Below are 14,695 nucleotides of genomic sequence, written 5' to 3' on the forward strand. Positions count from 1 at the left end.
ATCACGTATTCTCTCAAATTCGAATATAAATCTCTCACTTGTGTTCAACGAGCGAGAAAGATATGATGAGTTTATGGATCCGTGTCAGGGGTTAGGTGGACCTGTGTCGCTCATTTGGCGGGAAATGAGCGACACAGGTCCACCTAACCCCTGACACGGACCCACAAACTCTCACTCTCTCTATTATTATTAAATTGTAGGCCCATGGCGCTCATTCGGCGGGAAATGTTTGCTGAGATAGCGCCACGTCGTCAAGTAATTCCGATCAGCAAAAGCCAAGCTGTCATTTAACTGATCTCTCAACGAATCAATGGACAAAAATTTATTTTTCAATTTAGATAATAGATCGGGTGTATATTTGAAATATTTTAAAATTCATGGAACCCGTTGAAATAGCTTATATAGTTATGTGTCTAAATTGAATTTATGCCTATTATTTATAATAGTTTTACCTGATATGGACCAAATCTTAATTAGTGATTAACCTGGTACTAATTTTGGTTAAGATTCAAATGACGTAAAATGTCAAAATGTCAAGTAAGATCATTCTTCATAACAAAATGTCATCGACAATAATGTAAGTAATAATTTGACTCATATGAGTGATTTAATATGAGGAATAAGGAAGATAAAAGTATTGGATTTATTTTAATAAAGTATTCATTTTATAGTTGTGTTGAATCTAACTATTAAAAGAATTGTCTCTCATGTTAAATCGAGCCCAACTAATGTAAGTGATATAATTAGGAATTTAGGACACATAAAAAAATCTAGATTTAAATTACCGTATAAAATGGTTTATCAACAGAAGGCGAGTATGAGGAGTTTTTACGTTTAAAAAACAAACAAAAAACAAAAAAGTTGCATGTTTAAGATTCATCGAAATACTACTGATGACGTGGTAATTAGATGTAAGAAGAAGGGGTTTACGCTTTTGGCCTTTTCCTAAGGTGGCGGTGGCGGACGTTCTGGTTGGGTAGGTCGGTGGACATCCAATATCCAATACCCAATACCCAATACCCAATACCCAATATCCAGATTCAAATTCATTTCTCAATCAAATTTCTCTCTCTCTCTCTCTCTCTCTAGAATGAAAACAACAACATATTCGCAGCAATTACTTCAGGTGCGTTGTTCTTGTTTTTACAGAATTTATATTCAGTAATCTTCTTCGTTTGTATTTATTTATAAGAAGAAGTGTCTTATCATTTTAATTTTATTTATTTTGTGAATTTTATCAGTTTATAGCTGATAATACATAGGAGGTTGATAGGAAATGATGTTCTGATTTTAATTTGTCTTTTTTTTATTAAGGCGATTTTCCTGTGGCGAGTTTTTAATAAATTTTCAACATTTCCATTGCGTTTCTTCAGCTTTCTCATCTGCCAAACAGAAGGCTCAGGATTTGATTAGAAGGGTATTTCTGGATACAAGTTTACGTTTTTGTTTCTTGATTAAAATTGAAACTGAAATTCTCGAGTATAGAGAAAATGGGAAATATTGGAAGTAGTAGCTCGGGTAGCCGGAGACACCGGACCCACCCGCCTCCGCCTCCGCCGCATCCACAGCCCCAAATTGCTGGAAACAGACCTTACCCATCTCAATATCCAAATGGACCAAACCCCAATCCACCCAATTACTACCAGTACCCATCTCAATATCCAAATGGGCCAAACCCCAATCCACCCCATTACTTCCAATACCCTGGATTCTACCCACCACCACCTGTACCAGGTCCTTTTCCGCAGCCTTATCATGGCGGCGGGGCCTATATGGGCCCTGCTCCCGCCAATTGGGTTCATGGGCCGTACCCTTATGATGCTCCTCCTCCTCCGGGTGCTCCCTTTGTTGAACATCAGAAGACAGTCACGATTAAAAATGACGTGAATATCAAGAAAGACACTTTGCGGGTTGAGCCGGATGAGGAGAATCCTGGGAGCTTCCTTGTTGCTTTCACATTTGATGCCGCCGCACCTGGAAGGTAAATTGCTTGAATTGCATGGGTGTGTATTATATGTAACACTTTTTTTTAAATGTTTGATAATTGGAGTAGTGAGTTTTATAAATCATGTAGCTATCGTATGAGATTGAAATGAATTTGTTTGAGCTGAATAAGTGAATAATGTGTTTATTCGTGATACACTGATATGAGTGGTATTATTAATTATTATGCAATATTTGTATGCCTCACGAGTGCGAGTTGCTCTGAACAAGTCAACTTTTTAAAACATACATGTAGTCTTGTAGACCACAGAAGAAAAAGTATAGCCTAGCTCAAGTCCATCAAGCTTATTATCTGGATAGAATTGTCAAATAATATTGATTAAGGTTGAACCGCTAAATGAGGTTATGAGGCTTGTGCCCTGGTGCAAATGATATACAAGTGTGTGAAGTTATTGGTGACATTAAGGTGAAGGGAGTCTAATATTTCTTGAAGCGAATCAATGAAATGTTTGTTTTGTATGAAAAGAAATGATAATTTAAGCAAAACCTTGTTTAACCTAACTACGAGTCTAAGTTTAATGTTGGATAGCATACTCTTAAACATTTCTTTTTCAGTTGTTAAACACATCCATGTGATGTTTCTTCTTTATGGGTTCGTTGTTACTTATTTATTTATTCCCTGTTTTGTGCTACAGTATAACAGTTATGTATTTTGCAAAAGAAGATGCAGACTGTAACCTGATAGCAACAAAGGAAATCTTGCTTAAACCTGTCACAGTGCATTTTGAGAAAGGTCTTGGTCAGATGTTTAGACAACCTTCTGGAACTGGGATTGACTTCTCAATGTTTGAGGAGATAGGAGTAACGAAAGATGGTGACATAGAAGTTTATCCTCTTCTTGTGAAGGCTGAAGCACACTCCTTGACTGATGGTGAGCGTGAATCGGATGGAAATTCAGCTGGGAACTCTCAGATCACCCAGGCAGTGTTTGAGAAGAAGGAGAATGGTGAGTACAAAGTGCGGGTGAAGAAACAGATACTATGGGTGAATGGTATGAGATATGAGCTGCAGGAGATCTATGGTATTGGGAATGCAGTTGAAGGTGATCAAAATGAAAATGATTCTGGGAAAGAATGTATAATTTGCTTGTCAGAACCTCGAGACACAACTGTCCTCCCATGCCGGCACATGGTACATACTGAATCTACTTCTTCCCTTTTTCTTCTGTTTGTGGTTTGGATGAAGAGACATTTGGGTGATGTCCCTTTTCCTTTTAATGCTTACAATAAGATTGGAACTTAGTTCTACCCTTTTTCACCCTACCAAATCTCACTTGAGATAGAACTCATGGACTTTAGGAGATATCCCTTAAATATAACATCATAGACATGAAGCACGCCAGACTGGCCACATAACTTCCATTGTCTTGTTTGCTGAGAAATCGCCTCAACCCCTTCCCCCCCTCCTCACCCAGTCTCTCTCTCTCTCTCTCTCTCTCTCTCTCTCTCTCTCTCTCTCTCTCTCTCTCTCTCTCTCTCTCTCTCTCTCTCTCTCTCTCTCTCCAATAGTCTGTAGACTTTCATTTGTCCTCGGAAGACATTGTTTTTCGCCTTAGAAGTACAAAGGAGTGTTGCATATGGGCCATTATAATCCACTTTGTCAATCACTCCCTTGCAGGAATTATCTTCTTCTGATGTTATGGTCTTTTGTTGATGTTTTATAATGTGAGCTGCATTCTAGCGTTGTATTTTGAGTATGCACAAGGTTTATCTTACTCTTCTTTTCTGGCTAATTTTTTGTTTTGGACTGCAGTGCATGTGCAGTGGTTGTGCTAAGGTTCTGAGGTTCCAGACAAATAGATGCCCTGTCTGTAGGCAACCAGTTGAACGGCTCTTGGAAATCAAGGTGAACAATGGAGCTGATACTTCAGGATAGCATGCGTTCAATCAAATGTTGTAACATACACTTTTGGTTGTAAAATACAACCAAAAGAAAAAAACACTCTCACAACCAAAAGAAAAAAACACACTCTCACACATACAACCCAACTTTCTCAGATAAGGTGGGTTCTACATAGACCTCACAATATTAGGGGTACCACCTATTTGAGAGAGTTGAGAGAAAAGAGTTGGGTTATACTTGTAGTTTTCAAAAAATAAAATTGTGAGAAGTACATATGTTTCTTTTCCTTTTTAAAACATCCTTGTTTTCCCTTTAGTCACATAGCAAATCAAAGTCGACATCGGAAAAGCTTTACAAACCAAAGTAAGATGTGGGGTGAAGGACTTTGTGGCCATGCCTCGGGGCTTGAGCTTGTACTTTGAGTGCTCCATAGAGTTGGCAAATGCCTTACTATTGATTAATGTTTTAGTAAGATATCTACCATGTTCTAAACCGTTTGGGATGAAATTCAATAAAATACTTGTTATTTGTTTGTGTGTTTTAAACTTTTGTTCTATTAGCTGTTAGCTTTTCATATATTGAAATATCATTATGATATATGGAAACCTGGTTTTTGGGATCCGAAATGAGCATGTGAGTGGTTGGCCAATCAACCCTCTCAGACTGTCCATTTCCTACTTGCACTCCCAACACAACTACACTAGTGATTATATGGGCTTCTCACATCAATTCCTCTATGTATTGCTCTCTTTTTAGAACATTTCATATATACTCATGAATTTAATCGGTTCATTCACAATTCATGTGAGATGGAGGTTGCCACAATCCGTATTTATAAGAGGGGGGCCTCCTCCCAATTTCAAAGAAATAAAAAAAATTCATTGTTAAGAGTTAGTTCTAGAATGTTCCTAATTCAGGTAAGGTAGGTGTATTGATATATAGAAAAGACATTCTATATAAACCCTCTTTTCTGTTTACTTGACCCTTTAAAACCAATTTTTTACCCTCTATATAAACCAGTTGGCCTATTTTTTAGGCTGCTATGGGGCTTAACCGGGTTGGGCCGGGCACCCAATGCCTGGGGCCTAGTTGGGCTTTCTTAGGAAAGACATCGAAGTGCAAACCTATGTAAAAACTAACCAAGACAGATACAGGACACCAAGTCGAAGACAGCAGTTACCACCAAACTCACTACTTCACTTCACAATGTCTTCACCACCAACTGAAGAACCGTCTGCGACTCAAATCCTAAACCCACAATCCCCACTCAACGGTCACGATTCAACCAATCAACAACCACAATCACCGCCACTACAAGACCCGCAAGACGACGCCGTCTCAGGCGGCGAGAAACGCAAGCGAGAGCAAGACGACGAGCCCCCAACCCCTTCCGTCCACCCTCTCTGGAAGACCAGCCTCTGCTCCTTCTTCCGGAGCCTGTCCGGCACCTGCGGCCACGGAACAGGGTGCCGCTATGCCCACGGCGAAGCGGAGCTCCGAGCCCGACCCGACAACTCCTGGGACCCGACCTCCCAGCGCGCCAAAAAGGCCGCCAAAAAGTCCGAGGACCAGGAGGAATGCGACAAATGCGTGGCATCAGATGATGTGATGATGACGGAAGGCGTCGATGACGATGAAGACGGTGAAGGCGGCGGGTCGGATCCTAAGCTTAGCAAGTGCCTGGTCCATTTACCCATGAGGTGGAAGTCAGAGCAGTTAAAAGACTTTCTTAATCAGCAGGCAAGTGTTTGTTTTTATTTTTTCGTTTTTTAAAATTATTTTTAGGCAATGGAACTCTGAATTTGATGCTCAATTGCAGGGAATTCAATTTAAATCGGCGAAGAAGAAGAACGGGATGAGTTTAGGTTTTGTGAGTTTTCAAAATGCAGAACAATTACAAAGTGCAGTGAAGGTATCCCCTGCCTTACACACACATATAACATTATTACGACTTCTTCTTCAACATGATGTAGTCAATTATAGAGTATCAAAACGTTACCGAATAACTTCAAATATAAAATGAACACAATTAAAGAAAAAGTTCTCCAAATCAAATCTTATTGCTGTAAGTTATAAAGAGTTTTAAATATTAAGATTTTATTACGAGGTAAATATTGGTGAATTTCTTGACTTTATCATGAAGGAATAAATTTCTTTATGAAAATTATAGTCTTAAGGAAATTGCTTTTGTATCCTATAAAGTTGTTTCAATGAATAATATATTAATGGGATTTTTTTTTTAATTTAAAAAGAGACATTACAAATCTATGTTGTAATGTCTATGTGACTGTCATTTCAAAATCTCAATGTGACAGGAGTTGGACGAAAAATCAATTGGAAACAAAACTATAAAGGTTGCAGATGTCCTTCCCCGATCATTTGAAAAGAAAACTAAATCGACAATGGCTTTACCTCAAAACCTTCAGAAAACCACAGAAGCTGAATTGGTTGGGGATAATGCGGAAGACTCTCTAATTTCAAATGGTGCCGAGGATGGCAATGGGTCGAGTGGACGAAGTGCCCGCGATGCAGTGACTCCGCTTGCTCATATGCCTTATGGTGATCAATTGGAGCATAAAAGGAACTCTCTTATGCAGATTCTCAAAAGACTTGTTAGTGGTGCTTGTTTATATTGTCTTTTAATATCATAATTTTTGCTATTATTATTTTTATTATCTATGTTTTTATACACCCAATTGGAAATTGACCTCTGAACTATTGCAAATTTTATTTTCAGACTAGAAATGCTCGTAAAGCTTGTCCTAATGGTATTCCACTTCCAGAATGGATTCTCAAGTCTAGGGAAATAGGTGATGTTCTTACATTGTCTGAGAACTTACAGAAACGTATTCAATTGTTTATCTTAATATTTTGAGACGATAGTGGGGCAGAGCTCTTGATTGCTCCAATGCTTTTCTATTTTTCATCATTATACTTCCAGAAAAATTTGAGTAGTGGTTCACCCTTTGCTTTTTGATGACTGTAGGTGGTCTTCCATGCAGTTTAGAGGGTGTACTAGCATCCCCAGTTGTAAATGGATACCGTAACAAGTGTGAATTTTCAATTGGGTATTCTCTACAGGGAAAAATAACTGTGGGGTTTATGCTTGGAAACTTTAGGTAATTCACCTTTAATAGAAATTTTTGGTGGCACATCTTGGCATTGATTTTTTAACTAAATAAAATCTTTCCAGGGAGGGTGTTACAGCTGTTGAAGAACCTTTAGACTGCCCAAATGTTTCTGGAATTTCTTGCAAATATTCTTCTATCTTTCAGGAATTTCTGCAACCTTCAAGTTTACCAGTTTGGAACAGATTTAAGAATACTGGATTCTGGCGTCAATTGACGGTAGGTGTAGTAAAATCGAGGGTCTATTTGAAAAAGATGTATATGATAAAGTATATTAACTGCTCTTTTGCCAAGTAGGAATTAATGTACTGTTGATATGCACCTGAAAAGTAATATTATCATCATTGAACATGCTGTTTCATGATTTGTCCTCTAAGGTTCGAGAAGGGAGGAGACCAGGCATGGCGTCTGATGCTGAAAATTATGAGGACCACATTTCGGAGGTCATGCTTATTGTTCAGGTTAGTGTCTGAACTTGCATTAGGATATTACAAGTGTCTTTTCTTTATCTCCTCCCTTCCTTCTTTTACAGTTAAGCAAATTGAATGGTAAAATATAATATTCAGTTTGAGTTGGGACATAAAAATCTGATTGAATATTGACAAACCATATAACCATAATTTATGTTTTCACCCTCATCTCTATTTGTAGGTTTCCTCTGCGGGATTTGATGATTCACAGATAACCAGTGAATTTGAGAGGCTAGCGCAAGCTTTTGTTGCAGGAGCTACTGCAAATTCTCCACCTTTGCCTCTAACAGCTTTAGTTGTTCAGGTACTAAATCCTTGTAGTCTTCTAGGTTTGTTATAAACGTATTCGCAGCTAAAGTTAGTAAGAATGTTACAGATGAATTCTGCTTAATGGTGTCTTGAGTCTCTTGACAAACCTCTTTTATGATTGAGCAATATGTTCTATTCAAATTAGAAAAGTGTTCTCTGAGTGATAACTTGCCCTTTTTCAGGATCACCAAGGAATATCAAATGCAGCACCAGCTGATGCTCCATTGCGCTCATTATGTATTCCTAAAGCAGAAGGTGGTTCTGAGATGCTGGCCACCAACAATGTTGTAGAACCAAACATTCATGACTATATAAGCAATCTTCGGTTCTGTATATCACCGACGGCCTTTTTCCAGGTTGGGTGTCAGGTTGCTGTATTGCTCATGCTCAGAAAAAATATTTTTCTTGCAATGGTAATTATTCCTGAATCCAACTATACTGCAGGTTAATACCCTTGCTGCAGAGAAGCTATACTCACTTGCAGGGGATTGGGCTAAGTTGGGCCCTGATACCTTGCTATTTGACGTATGCTGTGGGACTGGAACAATTGGGCTGACTTTAGCACATCATGTTGGTATGGTAATAGTCAACATCCTGGTTCTAATTTTTTTCCCCTTTTAAGATATAAGACTCCCATTCTTGAAAAGAATAGTAAAAAGTTTATAACAGGTATATTAATGGGCATATTCAAATTAATGTATGAACTTTTAGTCCACATCATTGTTGATGCAAGGAGAAGGAAACAGAAACCACTACTATGAAAAATGCTAGAAACCATATCATAGTCTAACATTTGTTCCCTAATAATCTGATCAGTCAGAAACCCTTCTTCTGGTGTTGAAAAATTCTAGAACAATAAGATTTGTCACAAATGTCAGCTACCATATCATCTGCATATGAGTCAAATTTTTTTTTTTTTTTTTTTCCTAATGATTAACATTGCTTTCCCTATATAATTTCCAGGTTATTGGCATCGAAATGAATGCTTCTGCAATTTCGGATGCTCGTAGGAATGCTGAAATTAATGGCATAAAAAACTGTAGATTTGTCTGTGCGAAGGTGAGATTTTAGGTTTGTGATTTATATTAAATTATACAATGTAATCAAGAAAATAAATCCAGTCTATTTCTTTTCCCCCAATCAACTCAGTAATTTACTTTGTTTGAAGTATTTGTAATTTCTCTGAGTAAGCCAGTGTAAGGTAATAAGGTTTTTTTAATTATTTATTTACCTTGTTGTCATCCATGAGGCAACAGGCAGAGGATGTGATGCGGTCTTTATTGGAAGAGTACGCTAATGCTCCTCAGAAACAAGACAATAATGTCATTGAAGGTAGTGACAAAGTTATTATTACTGATGAAGAGAAAGCAATCTTAATGGACAACAAACCCAACCCTGAAGAGAGTTCAAGCCATGAGCTTGAAAATGGTAAGACTGCATCTGAGGATATAGAAATCGGCAAGCAGGAACTCAGAAGTGAACTTCAGAGGAGCACTCCTGAAAATGGGAATACTCCAGTGCAATGTTTCAGTAATGTTGTTGCTATTGTTGATCCTCCACGTAGTGGACTTCATCCCACTGTAAGTAACATTCTCTGCATTCCATTTGACATCTCTCCAAAAATTGTCCCCAACTGTTTATGCCTCGTTTTCATTTTTGCTACCCTGTGGCAAATGGTTATTACACTTTTTCTATTACTATGGAAGGTGATGTGTATACTCTTACTTGATGGCAAATGTAGTCTTTATTGTCCACTGTTAAAAATATAGTGGTGGGTTGATAGTCGATGTCATTTATTATTTAAAGAGCTGCTTTAACAATTAGATTTAGAAGATCAATTTGACTTGGGGCCTGGCCAGTGGAGGTTCTTGAAGACTTGCATTTATAAAGTTTCAAAAAATTCATAATGAGCTTTGAGCTGGTTCTCATTCCGTTCTTTGAATGCCACCTTTACATAGATTGGTGAAATCATATGGATTTTCCAATTTTCTACTGAAAAAATTGATATGAAGGTTTTGAAAATTATGCTTTAGCTTAGGTTATATCTGATTAACATGAGAGTAGGGCTGCCACATGGCCAAGCTTGCCTGAGCAGTAGCTCTGTTCTTATATAAATCATATGATATACTATCAACGTGGGAGTATATAATGATGTCTGTGTTGTTCTGTGATATGCAGGTGATCAAAGCTCTGAGAACTCATCCACACCTACGGAGGCTTGTGTTAGTTCACATACTTTTCCTCCTATTTTATTTGCCTTTATTTATTTCTGTACAGGAATCTAACTCTTATTCTTATTTGGTTTAGTTACATTTCCTGCAATCCTGAAAGCTTAGTGGCAAATGCTATCGAGCTTTGCACACCTTCTCCTGAGAAAATTGACAAAGGGAAGAACAATAGAGGATGGAGAAACATGAGCAGTGCTGGTCTAGCACGGCACAGGGCTAAGTCTATGCCTGCTTCAGAGCCTTTCCGACCTGTAAAAGCAATGGCCGTTGACCTTTTCCCACATACCGTACACTGCGAATTGGTGATGCTCCTTGAGAGGTAAGTGGACTCGAGTCAGTCTAGGAAATTTTGTAATATGAATGTGGCTGATCAGGCTGATCCGAATCGTTCAGGAAATAACTTATTAAAAAAAAATTTGGTAGCAAGTCCTACAGTTACTTTTTAATTTAGGATCTACCATTTTTAGATTGTTGTATTTGAATTCTTGAAGCATCAAAGTAGTCCCAAGAGGTTCTGCCCACTGTTACGTCAGATGTTATCTCTTCACATTGGTTGTTGATTCTGGTTATCATTGGTGTAAGATCAAGTTACAATTTTGGTCAATAGACTATTGGGCATGCCTATGCTTATGCTTACACAGAAGCCACACTACTGGTTCAGGTTTATTTTTGGTATCTTCAAATTGTTGAATGAGTCTGATCTATACCAATTGAATTTCATGTACATTGTGCAACCATCAACCGTTCCTTCATGGTAAGGGGGGTAGTTAGCATGCCAAAAGTGCTCTTTACATGTCAATTATCTGAAATTTTTAATGGCTTCTGAAGGATATTCGTGCCCTGAAGGTGAAACTTCTGTAGAACTTTGATTCCTTCCACTTTTAAACCTTATTTCTTAATTGTATTTTTAATCTCTGGGCTACATACTGGAGGTAAAGAGTTCAGGGGATAAAGGTAGATAGTTAGGTTTACTTTCTCATAAAATCCTCCAAGCCTACCTAAACATCATGTCTTCCACTATAGAAAGCTTACAATTTCATGGTCGGGTATAAAAAGGCGGTGAATTTATAACACTTTTTTGAGTGTGTGTGTGTGTGTGTGTGTGAATATGAGTGGAATAAACTTTTAGGATGAACATTCAACCAGTACTATAGAATAATTTCAGTTGTTTTAACGCTTGATTCTTGTCCACTGGTTGATACTTGATTGGGGTCATGGTCACCCCCAACGAAGTGGATCGCGGTTTGATCAACTTCCGGCTTAAACTAAGCTCCTGCAGTGTGCACTTCATGAGCAACCTAATTTGCCCTACATCTTCGCTTGATCAACGTTCGGCTTTGGCCCAGCTCCTTGAATGCCTTTTCATGCGCATGAGGAGTGGAAGAAGCTAGTTTTGAAATGCAAATCATAGCTCTCTTTAATATTTACACTAAAATTTATACTATTATAAAGTCAGCAAAGAGTAGTTTCGGTGTTACATGCTTCACCAAAATTGAGCATACCTGAAATACCCTTTAAAAAAAAAAAGTCATTTAAATAAAATAGAAAAGAACTAATCCACCTACTAATTGCACTTTATGTTTTTACCCACTACTCTGATACTCTCTCCCTCATGTCCATTTCCCTCTTTTCATCTTTCCCCAATTCAGTACTTTATTATTATTTTATTTAAAAAAGCCTATTGACACACGTGAAAGCGTGGATTAAAAGGCTAGTACACTCTAAAACAACAGAAGATAAAATTATTTCATCCTAGTCTACAGTCAAAAAAATTCACACAGTTTGTCATTCTGCACTTTAAATATAATTTTTTATTACTTTAAATTACACACAAATAAAGTACGAAATCACAAATTAAGAGTCTGAATAGCGTTGCCCTTATAAAAATCTCCCAAACCTGCCTAAACTATCCGATCTCAAATATATAATTTAATAAAAAGCCAGTCACCCTTTTGATTTTTGAACCATGGACTAGTAGCTATAAAAATCTCCAACTCTGCCTAAACTATGTTCTTGGTAACTATTTGACCAAAATATTGAGAATACGATTCTCTATTAGAGGTGAAATCTACACGTATGTAACATGTTTCCTGCCTCTGCTAAAGACATGGTACAAATATTATGAGTTGAGATACTACAAATGGTTTTTATTCAAATTTTGATCTCCAAAAATTTCTCCTTAAACATTAGGACTTGTTTGACAGTATTTTTAGAAGAATTAAAAATTCTTTCAAATAGTAATAATCGCTTTTATTTATGTTTGGTAAAACAAATTAAAAGTGTTTTTGAGTTGTAAAATACTTTAGAAGCGCTTTTTTGTGATCTAGTAAAAGCGCTTTCAAGTATATTTCCAAAAAATACTTAAATTTTTTTCAAAAAAAATTATATATTTCTAATGAAAGCGCTTTTAATAAAAACGTTAATGAACAAAAATACTTGCTACAAAAGTACTCCCCAACAGGTAACAGTTCAAGATCATCTTCAGATTGCTTTTCCTCATAGTTCTTTTCCTCTCTTTTGCTTTCTCTTATTTTAAATTATTGGCTGCTGACAGGTCTCAATTAGTTTGAAATAGTTATTAGCCATATAATGGGTTCCTTTCAATGATTACAATTTAGGCCAAAAAGATTATGATTTATTTGGACCTGTATTGGGGCTCTCTTTTCTCTTTTTATAATCATTAATTTTGGCTGTTTAGCAGCCATTTAAGACTTAAGAGACACATCCCACTTTGTGGGTTTCTTCCGACATCTCATGATCTTTATTCTATCCCTCACTATGAGTGTTCTGATCATCTTTATAGTGACAACAACCATCCCACTGCCTTGGGGACAATGTCACTAGAACCACCACCATGAGAGGGTGAAAAAGACTGCCATGGATTATAAAATATCTTTCGTCTGCGATTATATTATTTCACTAACCAAAACAAAATTTATTTGATACGTTAGAGAATTAGGGTTATGTGGTGAGTCTCACTTGTATTTTATTGAAGTCCAATACAAAATCTCTAAAGGTATGGTTAGATTATTTTTCTTTTTTTAGTTTTTTAGACATTAGTGACAAGCATTTGGTCGGTTAGCCCGAACAATGCCCACCCTACCACACAATGTATAATATGTAGATAAAGAACTTTCCTCTACTATTCCCACTCCACTTTAAAAGGATGGTATTTACTATTCAGGCTGCAGCACAAACACTGGCCCTTTTTGCCTAACCAAATTTTAGCTAGTTAATTAGGCTGCATATATGTCTCCATTCCTAGCAAATTTCGACACCCATTTCTGCTATCCAGATTCCAGATCGACCAACCAGCTCGATTGTTTTTATTTTTTAATCATTTTGTTTTGGCCATCAAATGCAATATATTTTGGTGACATGTCTTTTTCAGATTAGGGAAGGACAGAATGTTGACTGTAGTCTAAAGGCTTTCTGACAGCATGAAACTTGAAACTTGAAAGCAGGTCTCCCTCTCCCGCCCATGAATGCTTTAACTACCTAATTAACCATTAATTTGCAAGTTAAGACTGATTTTCAAAGAGCATTCAAGAAATATGGTAAAGAATCCTAACCTTCAGGTCCCCCCTAGAGTCCAATCTTGACCCCCTTTGGGCAAAGGGAGGTACAAATGAGGTCCCCAAACTTCCAAAGCAATAATTCAAAGTACAAATATATATGCTTCTTACTTTTTACAAGGAGACCCTCATCTTTATCACCAAATAATAGTCTAATTTATACAAATAACTGTTAAGAATACTGTTCTTTGGGGCTAACTTGTTTAGTATATTATATTGTCAAATTAATAATCAGGACCAAACATTCTGTGATTTTGATTAATCTTTGGCTAGCTAGCTTGTTTAGTACCTAATCAGTGATTTTGATTAACAATTCCATAACGTATTATTTGCTAAGTTAGCAGATGATAAAACATTAGTGCACATAATATTAATATAAATACAAGATTATCTTATAAAAAAGTGTTACTAATCATATTTATACACATATAATTCTGAAATAATATGAGATAATGTTAAAAAGGCTTGAATCAAAAGAAGCTAGGGTTTAGTTTAGTAGGCATAGTGCCCTTCATCACCTATGCACTACAACAAATATGGCCAAAGGCCTCTATTTTTTGCACCCATAGATGAGAGGGTGCCTATTGACAAATGAGATGGTCACTAATACTTATTGTTAGTGATTACTATATTTATGGTGGAGATAATAATTGCCTTAGAACCCACTAATTTGTAAAATAGTTGATTTTTTGGTAGCTCTATAAACATAGTAACCAAATTGGAAAATTAGTGGGATAGTTTTTCTTTTCCCACCCCTAACCCAAAACTAAATTTATAATAGTGGTTGTGCACAAGACCTCTTTTCTTTGAAACTAAAGTTGAAAAAGTGACAATTGACATTTTGGGTTTAGGGATGAATTTATAAAATATTTCATTAAAATTATTTTTCTATGAATTTATAAAATTGTTTGTTTTAAAAAGAAATGCTTTTATAATTAAATTGGTTTAAGGTTTTAATTTGACAAAATTAAATGTTTAGGGTTTAAATGAGTTTTTGGTCTAGTTGGATAGGGCTCAGGACTACAAGAGCGTAGACATAAAGAAGACGTGAAACGGAGTTACGACCATCAAGTTTCGGGTATTTTAAGCTAGTTAAAGGGCAATTTTGTAAAATAAACGATCCGGATTGTTGGAAACAC

General features: G+C 36.7%; 2 protein-coding genes across 2 annotated transcripts; both read left to right on the plus strand.

The window, feature by feature from the left end:
- The first annotated feature begins 900 nt into the window (after window positions 1-900).
- On the plus strand, window positions 901-4,391 carry LOC147298804 (putative E3 ubiquitin-protein ligase LUL2). Its single transcript, XM_086248719.1, has 4 exons — window positions 901-1,126; window positions 1,374-1,981; window positions 2,640-3,135; window positions 3,757-4,391. Exons 2-4 carry the CDS (start codon window positions 1,491-1,493, stop codon window positions 3,877-3,879), a joined length of 1,110 nt encoding a protein of 369 aa, XP_086104845.1. The 5' UTR covers window positions 901-1,126; window positions 1,374-1,490; the 3' UTR covers window positions 3,880-4,391.
- Window positions 4,392-4,981: 590 nt separating this feature from the next.
- On the plus strand, window positions 4,982-10,585 carry LOC147298805 (zinc finger (CCCH-type) family protein). Its single transcript, XM_086229525.1, has 14 exons — window positions 4,982-5,586; window positions 5,666-5,758; window positions 6,162-6,458; window positions 6,584-6,656; window positions 6,833-6,965; window positions 7,040-7,193; window positions 7,352-7,435; window positions 7,626-7,748; window positions 7,936-8,109; window positions 8,198-8,332; window positions 8,717-8,812; window positions 9,010-9,333; window positions 9,932-9,975; window positions 10,061-10,585. Exons 1-14 carry the CDS (start codon window positions 5,053-5,055, stop codon window positions 10,302-10,304), a joined length of 2,508 nt encoding a protein of 835 aa, XP_086085651.1. The 5' UTR covers window positions 4,982-5,052; the 3' UTR covers window positions 10,305-10,585.
- Window positions 10,586-14,695: the final 4,110 nt, after the last annotated feature.

Source organism: Dryas octopetala, chromosome 1 (genome assembly GCF_963921425.1).
Source record: "Dryas octopetala chromosome 1, drDryOcto1.1, whole genome shotgun sequence".
NCBI lineage: Eukaryota > Viridiplantae > Streptophyta > Magnoliopsida > Rosales > Rosaceae > Dryas > Dryas octopetala.

Coding starts and splice junctions, on each gene's coding strand:
- LOC147298804 (XM_086248719.1), top strand. CDS start 1,491: ATGGGAAATATTGGAAGTAGTAGCTCGGGTAGCCGGAGACACCGGACC. Junction 1,982..2,639: donor GATGCCGCCGCACCTGGAAG/GTAAATTGCTTG, acceptor TTTGTGCTACAG/TATAACAGTTATGTATTTTG. Junction 3,136..3,756: donor TCCTCCCATGCCGGCACATG/GTACATACTGAA, acceptor TTTGGACTGCAG/TGCATGTGCAGTGGTTGTGC.
- LOC147298805 (XM_086229525.1), top strand. CDS start 5,053: ATGTCTTCACCACCAACTGAAGAACCGTCTGCGACTCAAATCCTAAAC. Junction 5,587..5,665: donor AAGACTTTCTTAATCAGCAG/GCAAGTGTTTGT, acceptor GCTCAATTGCAG/GGAATTCAATTTAAATCGGC. Junction 6,459..6,583: donor TGCAGATTCTCAAAAGACTT/GTTAGTGGTGCT, acceptor TTTTATTTTCAG/ACTAGAAATGCTCGTAAAGC.